The sequence below is a fragment of the Chiloscyllium plagiosum genome, chromosome 14 (genome assembly GCF_004010195.1).
Source record: "Chiloscyllium plagiosum isolate BGI_BamShark_2017 chromosome 14, ASM401019v2, whole genome shotgun sequence".
In the NCBI taxonomy this organism is placed as follows: Eukaryota; Metazoa; Chordata; class Chondrichthyes; order Orectolobiformes; family Hemiscylliidae; genus Chiloscyllium; species Chiloscyllium plagiosum.
Genome location: NC_057723.1, coordinates 73,442,339 through 73,451,180, shown reverse-complemented (window position 1 = coordinate 73,451,180; position 8,842 = coordinate 73,442,339). Strand labels below are relative to the sequence as shown.

General features: G+C 45.0%; 1 protein-coding gene across 2 annotated transcripts in view; it reads left to right on the top strand.

Annotated features, from left to right (window-relative positions):
* LOC122556951 (sialoadhesin-like) overlaps positions 1-8,842 on the top strand; it is a 30,726-nt gene that overhangs the window by 6,229 nt on the left and 15,655 nt on the right. For both annotated transcript variants that reach the window (XM_043704189.1, XM_043704191.1), the window contains exons 2-4: positions 1,398-1,516; positions 4,810-5,166; positions 7,011-7,295. In XM_043704189.1, the coding sequence (XP_043560124.1) occupies positions 1,465-1,516; positions 4,810-5,166; positions 7,011-7,295 (694 nt within the window). In that variant the 5' untranslated portion in view covers positions 1,398-1,464. The remainder of the gene's footprint in view (positions 1-1,397; positions 1,517-4,809; positions 5,167-7,010; positions 7,296-8,842) is intronic.

The window sequence follows — 8,842 nt, the reverse complement described above, 5'->3', positions numbered from 1 at the left end:
TCAAATGGTCCCATCAATACAGCCTTGAAGTTGCTCACCATATGCGACGGAAGGATACTCTCCAAACTTTATGCCCTGCCCTGCACCACAACCTAGAGAGCTTCCATTCACCAGGAGAAAGTGAGGACCGCAGATGCTGGAGATCAGAGTCAAGAAATGTGATGCTGGAAAAGCACAGCAGGTCAGGTAGCATCCGAGGAGCAGGAGAGTTGACGTTTCGAGCATAAACATTTCTGATGAAGAGCTTATGCCAACTCTCCTGCTCTTTGGATGCTGCCTCACTGGCTATACTTCTCCAACACCACACTTTTTGACAGCTTCCATTCACTGTCAGGCCCCTAGAGCATAAACATTTCTGATGAAGAGCTTATGCCAACTCTCCTGCTCTTTGGATGCTGCCTCACTGGCTATACTTCTCCAACACCACACTTTTTGACAGCTTCCATTCACTGTCAGGCCCCTACCTGCCAATGCACCAATGCATCCTCCTTCATGCTTTACTTGCAGCATTGAGTATATTGACACACTGGGGCGATGGAGCAGGAGACCTTGCTCTCAAGGTGTGAATGAGCCTCCCACTACAGATCATAGACTCAAAGAGTCATACAGCACAGAAACAGACCCTTCGGTCTCACCAGTCTATACCAACCATAACCCCAAACTAAACCAATCCCCCTGCCTCTGCTTAGCCCATATCCCTCTAAACATTGCTTATTCTGCCATGTTTGTTTGAGCATACACTTGGAGACTTCAGTCCATGACCTCCCACCCTTTGAGCATCTGACAGCCTTTATTCCATCATCTCCAATATTTTGATGATCAGTTTATAAAAGGGAATGAAGATTTTTTTTAAAAAATGTATCATTTCTTGCATACAGCGGTGAAATTTCCTCATGGATCGCTCTCTGCAGGGTCCAGAATTTTAACCCTTTCCTGGATACTTGATTCATCCTCTCCAGGCACTGAATGAATTGCTTGCAGGGGTTTTAGATTTAGATTTAGATTTTATTGTTCAGTATTACTCAGGTGTAGAAGTACAGGAGTACAGTGATAAGTGTGTAATGCCACCACACAAGGTGCCATCATAAGTACCAAGGTACCTGGGTATGAAAAACTTAGCTACAAAGTAGTAAGAGGAACAGAGTTAAAAAGTTAAACGTTACTTCATAGAATAAATAGAAAATAAAGAAATATGGTAATAGTTAACATTAAAGTCTTTCTTAATTACAATAGTCACTTAATTATTGTAATATCCTGAAGGAGGTGTAGACAGGGTGAGAGTCCACAAGTATAATGAGAGATCAGTTCTGATATATGTAGCAGTTCACTCAGCATCCATTGTTCAGCCTGTTGTAAATCATCTCTTTGTTCACTGTGGTCCCTTGTCTATTGTGCAGGTGTCAATGAGTCTGATTGTCCCCGTTTGCTGTGTGTACATGTCCTATCGAGGGTGAGATCTGCACCATGACCACATCACACTGGACCCTGGCACTTATAGTTCTATGTCTCATCCAGGGTGAGTATCCAATTCCACAAATCATTATATCAGAACATTAATTTGTGTTTGCTTTTTCTTCCAGTCTTTTTTCTCCCCTCTTCTAATGAATATTTTGACAACATGACAATTTACTGACATGATGCAAATTATGGGCAGCACAGTGGCTCAGTGGTTAGCACTGCTGCCACATAGTGCCAGGGTCCCAGGCTTGATTCCAGCCTCAGGTAAGTGGGATATTAAAGCTATTACAGAAACACAGCTGAGGGAGGGACAGGGCTGATCCCTCAATGTTCTGGGGTACAGATGCTTTAGGATGGGTAGTAGGGTAGGCCAGAGAGGAGGTGGAGTTGTATTTTGATCAGGGAGAACATCACAGCAGTACTGAGAAAACATTCTTGAGGGTTTGTTCGCTGAGTCTATGTGGGTAGAACTGAGAGATTAAAAAGGGGAAGATCACTTTGATAGCATTGTACCGTAGGCCATCCAGTAATCAGCTGGTGGTTGAAGAGCAAATATATAGGGAGATTGCAGATAGCTGCAAGAATAACAAGGTTGTAATCAGTTAGGATAACTGGGATTGCCACAGTGCTGAGGATTTGGATGGAGAGAAATTTGTTAAGTGTGTTCAGGAAGAATTTCTTATGCAGCATGTAGATAGCCCAATAGAGAAGGGAGGTGGAGAAGGGTTGCAGCCGAAACGTTGACCTCTCCACTTCCTGATGCTGCCTGGCTTACTGTGTTCTTCCAGTTTCCTGCTTGTCTACCACAGAAGGGGCAAACTTTGACCTCCTATTGGGAAACAAGGCAGGGCAGGTGACAGACATGTTAATAGAGGAGCACTTTGGGACCAGTGACCGTAATTCCATTAGTTTTAAAATAGCTATGGAAAAGAATAGGTCTGATCCACAAGTTAAAGTTCTAAAGTGGGGCAAGGTCATTTTGATGATCCCAGAGAGGAACTTTCAACAATTGATTAGAAGAGGTTGTTTGCAGGCAGAGAGATGTCTGGTAAGTGGGAAGCTTTCCGAAGTGAGTCAATGAGGGTCCAGGGCCAGGATGTTCCTGTGGAGTAAAGGGTAAGGCTGGCTGGAGTAGGGAAGCCTGGATGACTAGTGGAGTAATCGACTAATCCAGGCAAGTAGACAGTATTCCATCCTACTCATTACTTGTATCCTGTAGATAGTGGATGAGCTTTGGGGAGACAGGAGATGAGTTCTTTCTTATTCATTTGTGGGTGACACTGGATAAGCCCAGCATTTATTGCCCATCCCTAGTTGCCCCTTGAGAAGGTGGGGGTGAGCTGCCTTCTTGAACCACTGCAGTCCACCTGCTGTGGGTTGACCCACAATGCCTTTTGGGAGGGAGTGCCAGGAATTTGATCCAGCAACAGTGAAGGAATGATCTTTTTTTTTCCATGTCAGGATGGTCAGTGGCTTGGAGAGGAACTTGAACGTGGTGGTGTTCCCATGCAACTGCTGCCCTTGACCTTCTAGATGAAAGTAGTTGTGGGTTTGGAAGGTGCTGTCGGAGGAGCTTTGGGATATTTATGTGGGTCATCTTGTCCATAGTACACACTGCTGTTACTGAGCTTTGGTGGTGGAGGATGTGGATGATTGTGGATGGAGTGCAATCACAGAGGTTACTTTGTCCTGGATGGTGACAAACTTCTTGAGTATTGTTGGAGCTGCACCCATCCAGGACAGTGGGGAGTATTCCATCACACTCCTGACTTGTGCCTTGTAGATGGTGGGCAGGCTTTGAGGAATTTTTGGGCGGCACGGACAGGCTTTGTGGGCGGCACGGTGGCACAGTGGTTAGCACTCCTGCCTCACAGCGCTGGAGACCCAGGTTCAATTCCCGCCTCAGGCGACTGACTGTGTGGAGTTTGCACATTCTCCCCGTGTCTGCGTGGGTTTCCTCCGGGTGCTCCGGTTTCCTCCCACAGTCCAAAGATGTGCAGGTCAGGTGAATTGGCCATGCTAAATGTAGGGGTATGGGTGGGTTGCGTTTCGGCGGGTAGGTGTGGACTTGTTGGGCCGAAGGGCCTCTTTCCACACTGTAATGTAATGTAATCTAATCTAATCTAAAAAGAATTGGGAGGTGAGTTACTTGCCGCAGTATTCTCAACCTCTGACCTCTCTTGGAGACACCGTTATTCACAGCAAACTTTCAATTCCCTGACCCTCTGTTGAAGCCAATGTTTACATGGCTGGTCCAATTCAGTTTCTGAACAATGATAACCGACAAGACATTGATCGAGTGATTCGAATTCACTGATAAGGTACAGTCTTTTGCTTTGCAATTAGATTCCCATATGAGATACCTTTTTTGTGGAAGAGTTCAAAGTCAATGGAAGTGACCGAGAAGCAAGATTAAGCAATAAAGCTTACTACAAACATAATGCCTTGATCTAAATTTACAGTTTTGCCAATCTCCAGTAGCTAACTATTGACAGAAAATACTGGTGAGTTGGAGGGGCCTGGATTCCTGACCCAATTCTCAATAAGGATGTAACGACCAGGTCATCAGTTTGAGATTCTATTGAATGATCCAGGACACCAAGTAGAAATCCCTTCTCCTCTTCAAAAAGTCATATACTCCTAGAGATGTACAGCACGGAAACAGATCCTTTGGTCCAACAATTCCATGCTGACCAGACATACTAGGTTAATCTAGTCCCATTTGCCAGCACTTGGCCCATATCACTCTAAACCCTTCCTATTCATGTACCCATCCAAATGTTGTAAATGTACCAGCCTCCACCATTTCCTCTGGCAGCTCTTTCCATACACGCACTACTCTCTGTGTGTAAAAGTTGCCCCTTAGGTCCCTTTTAAATCTTTCCCCTCTCACCTTAAACCCATGCTGTCTAGTTTTGGACTCTGCTGCCTTGGGAAAAATAACTTAACTACTTATCCTATCCATGCCCCTCAAGAGTTTATAAACCTCTATAAGATCATCCCTCAGTCTCCAATGCACCAGGGAGAATAACTGCTGCGGGATTTCATTAAATGTCTAACTGAGAACAAAGGTCTCATTCAAAAAACTGCACCTACAACAATGTAGCACTTCCATAAATGGGACATTTTGTGCTCAAATCTTTCTGTTTGTACAGAACCTGCTGTTGGAATGAGGTAAGAGCACTACCATTGAGCTTCAACTTCCTTGGTCTTTATCTTTGAATTAAGTGCACCATAAAAATGTGGAAAAAGATTAAATGATACATAGCCAATTGGATTGCAATGGTGATAGTGGGTTTGAGGTCAGTGATATCAATATTTGCTTTTTTCTTTTATCCACTCCCTACCCAGGATGTTCGTCTACGAATGGATGGGGTGTTTCAGTTCCAGAATCTCTTTCTGCATTGCAGGGGTCATCTGTGACCTTTAAATGTTCTTTCCGGTACCCTGATAGACCTCAGCCTGCACACAAGATAATTGCCGTTTGGTTAAAAGACCCATGCCTCGATGGTTCTGAAGAACTATACAACAGTGACAATCCGAATCAGGACCCTGGGATAGAATGGATTGGAAATCTGGGTCAGAAAAACTGTTCTCTTCGAATTAAAGATGTTCAGAAAAAGCACAATTACACTTTCTGCTTCAGATTTATGATAGTAGATAAAGACACCTGGACAGGAAAGCCAGGCTTGCAGCTCATTGTTTACGGTAATTATTCCTGCCTGAGAGTTATTTTCATAGAATCATAGAATCATAGAGTGCAGAGAGGTTCTTCAGCCCATCGAGTCTGTGCTGACATGTGAGAAACACCTGACCTCCAACCTAGTCCCGTTTACCAGCGTGTGACCCGTACCCTTGAATGTTATGGTGTGCCAAGTGTTCAGCCAGGTACTTTTTAAAGGGTGTGGGGGAACTCCCCTCTACCACCTTCCCAGGCAGCACATTCCAAACCATTACCAGCCTCTGGGTAAAAAGGTCTTTCCCCACCTCCCCCAAAACCTGCTGCCCCTCACCTTGACCCTATGTCCCCTCATGACAGAGCCTTCAACTGAGGGGAACAGCTGCTCCTTATTCACTCTGTCAATATCCATCATAATCTTCTACACCTCAATCAGATTTCTTCTTGGTCTTCTCTGCTCCAATAAAAACAACCCAAACCTGTCCAGTCTCTCCTCATACCTTGCATCTCCATCCCAGGCAGCATCCTGGTGAGTGTCCTCTGCACACCCTCCAGTTCAATCACAAAGCCCCTGTCATGTAGCAACCAGAGATACACACAGTACACTAGCGGTGGTCTCACTAATGCTCTGGAGTAGGACACTCCAGCCAGAGACCATCCACTCTGCCTGTTTTTCTTCACCTTTTCTTCTTTCTTGTCTCTTTTTTTATCCTCCGAGTGCTTTTCTTTCTTCCTCTCCTTTTTTTCCTCTTTGATTCCCACATCCCTGACAATTCCTGACCTGCCCAGCCTGGTGCCGCGACCTCCCTGTGTGGCAAGGTGGCAGTCCTGGCCTCCCAGCATGGGCGTGGCAATGTCCCAGCATCCCAGAGTTGGCGTAGTAACTTCCCGGTCTCCCAGCATTGCCACGGTAACTTCCCAGCCTCCCAGAGTTGGTGTGTCAATCTCCTGGCTTCCCAGAGTTGGCATAGTGACCTCCCAACCTCCCAATCTCCTGGCCTCCAGTGTTGGTACGGTGGCCTCTCAGCCTCTCAGAGTTGTCGTAGTGACCTCCCGGCCTCCCAGCATTGGCATAGCGACATCCCAGCCTGGTGCTGACGCCTCTTCCTGCAGGGGTCTCTCAGCATCGCAATCTTCCGCCCTCCTGCAGTGGCCTTTCAGTGTGGCATGTGGTGTGGAGCCAGGGCGAGGTTCGGACTGGGAGCTAGTGCCAGCGTGGTCTGCTGTACTGAACTCTTTTCTGTAATGCTGGGCATGTTTATTTCGGTAACAAATCTTGAACTGTGTCTCTGTACTTTTGTATCTAAATCAATGCTGTAGTTGGTGACATACAAACATTTCACTGTATTCATTGGGTACAAGTGACAACAAACACTATTCTATTCTTTACCTGGATTGATAAAGACAAATCTCCCTTATGCCTTTTTCTCACCACCCTCCTAACATACCCTTCCAACTTCAGAGACTTGTGGGCAAACATGCTGAGGCCCCTTTGTTCCTCAGAACTTCCTCATGTCATGCCATTCATTGAATACCTTCTTGACAAATTAATCCTTCCAAAGTGTATCACTTCACACCTTTCACTCCATCTGCCACTTACCTTCCCAATTGACCACCCTTTTTTTAATCTTCTCCTTACCCAAGACACTCAACCTCATTGTTAACTGCCCGACCAATCTTTGTGTCATCTGTAAACTTACTGATTGAACCCCCAAACCCCCATGTCATTTCTGTCAATGATGAATAATAGGAGACCCAGCACAGACCCCAGTCTTGTACAAATGTCACCTGCCAATGTTCATCATTTATTTCATGATCGAGGAGGCATGAACTAACTTGAAAATCTGTCACTTATCTTTCTACTACCCTGCAGCCCGTCCAAGAACACCTGTCATCTCACCTTCAGAGTTGGTTGAAGGGGTCACGACCAATTTGAAGTGTTCCTCCTCTAATATTGATGAAAAGACAAAAACCAGTCTAAACTGGTATGGTCTACCTGACCAGTCGGCAGAACAATGCAGTGATGATCCAACAGTACTCAGCAGCTGTCTCCGTTTCATCCCATCGTATCAGGATCACAACAAGATCATCAAATGCTCAGTCACCTACAGCGCATTCGCCTATTCTGACAAAGCCAGCATCACTCTCAATGTATCATGTAAGTTCCTCGTTAGAAACAAACTCAACTGTTAAAATAACCACACTGACGTGTCTCCAGTCAGAGATCTCCTCTGGCATTTTCTACAGGTGAAAGAAAAATATGGTTGTTGGGTCAAAGGAGATGCGAGAGAGAGAGAGTGGTCAAAGATTTGAGCAAAGTTTGTTTTTCAAGAAGGTTATGTAGCCAAGCAAACCTCATCTTTATAAATCACACATTCCACAACCTCAAGGTGTTCCAACGAATTCCACAACTGATTCGCCATTTTGAATTAAGAGTTTTCAACAGTTGTGAGATGGTCTCTAGATTAGAGTGGTGCTGGAAAAGCACAGCAGGTCAGGCAGCATCCGAGCAGCATGAAAACGTCAATTTTCCTGCTCCTTGGCAGACTCTGATCTCCAGCAACTGCAGTCCTCACTTTCGCCGAGTTGTGAGATGGAGACATACAAATGCCCCCCAAAAAACAGTTCGACAATTGACGAGATCATTTGTGTTAGGTGTTGGGTAAATGTTGGTCAGGATACTCAGAGAAACTCCCCGCTCCAATTACATTTACCGCGACTGGTAGTCTGTGGTTTCACTCAAGTGAAGAGACAGGTAGAGGAACTTAACGGAGGAATCATATTAATGTTGGACCAATGGGAGTGAGAGGTGAAAGAGAGTGTCATGTGAGAAAAGGAGGGAGTTCAAATCATTGCATTATTGTTTATACTTTGCAGCACCTTCATTTCCCTGTGTAGAAATGAATATAGGAGTTGGGAGGTCATGTTGCAGCTGTACAGGACATAGGATTACCCTCTTTTCCCTTGCAAGGATTTAAGATCTCATGGATTAAGACTGCACATATAAGATAAATTCCGTTATGAAGCCATAGAGGTAAGGTAGCTCTCAAGGGTTGCCTTGTGGGAGACAGTGGTTGGATCTACTCAGTATTTACAGCACTCTGTTTTACTTCCAATTTGCAGGAGTAATTTGCTGTTTTTTCTCATCATCTTCTGAAACTTATTTTTACAGATAATTGCAGGGAAGTAAATGAAGGTGGGGTTAGTTCTGAAATATGCTGAAAAGTGCATTTTTGGTTGGAGCTGTTAGAAATCAGCAACATCCTTGGCCAGCAATAGGTCTTCTTTAACCTTCTGTCCTACGTCACTGTCCGTGTGAGGGATGATTGAATACAAGAGCAGGGTCTGCCTGAGCAGCAAGGCTGAGGGTTAAGGATGCAGGCAAGTTGCAAAGGAGAAGTGAAGGTTCATTCAGCGGGCACTAATATGGAAAATGGAAGATAAAATGGGGAAATGCAAACTTCTTCACTTTGGAAGGAAAAAGTAAAAAGAAACAGAATACTTTTAACATTGTGAGAGTTCAGGAAATGTCACTCAGAGGGAAGTGGGTGCTCTCACATGAGAATCACTGAATGTTCGAGGAGAAAGTGAGGACTGTAGATGCTGGAGATCAGAGCTGAAAATGTGTCACTGGAAAAGAGCAGCAGGTCAGGCAGCATCCAAGGAGCAGGAGAATCGATGTTTCGGGCATGAGCCCTTCTTCCT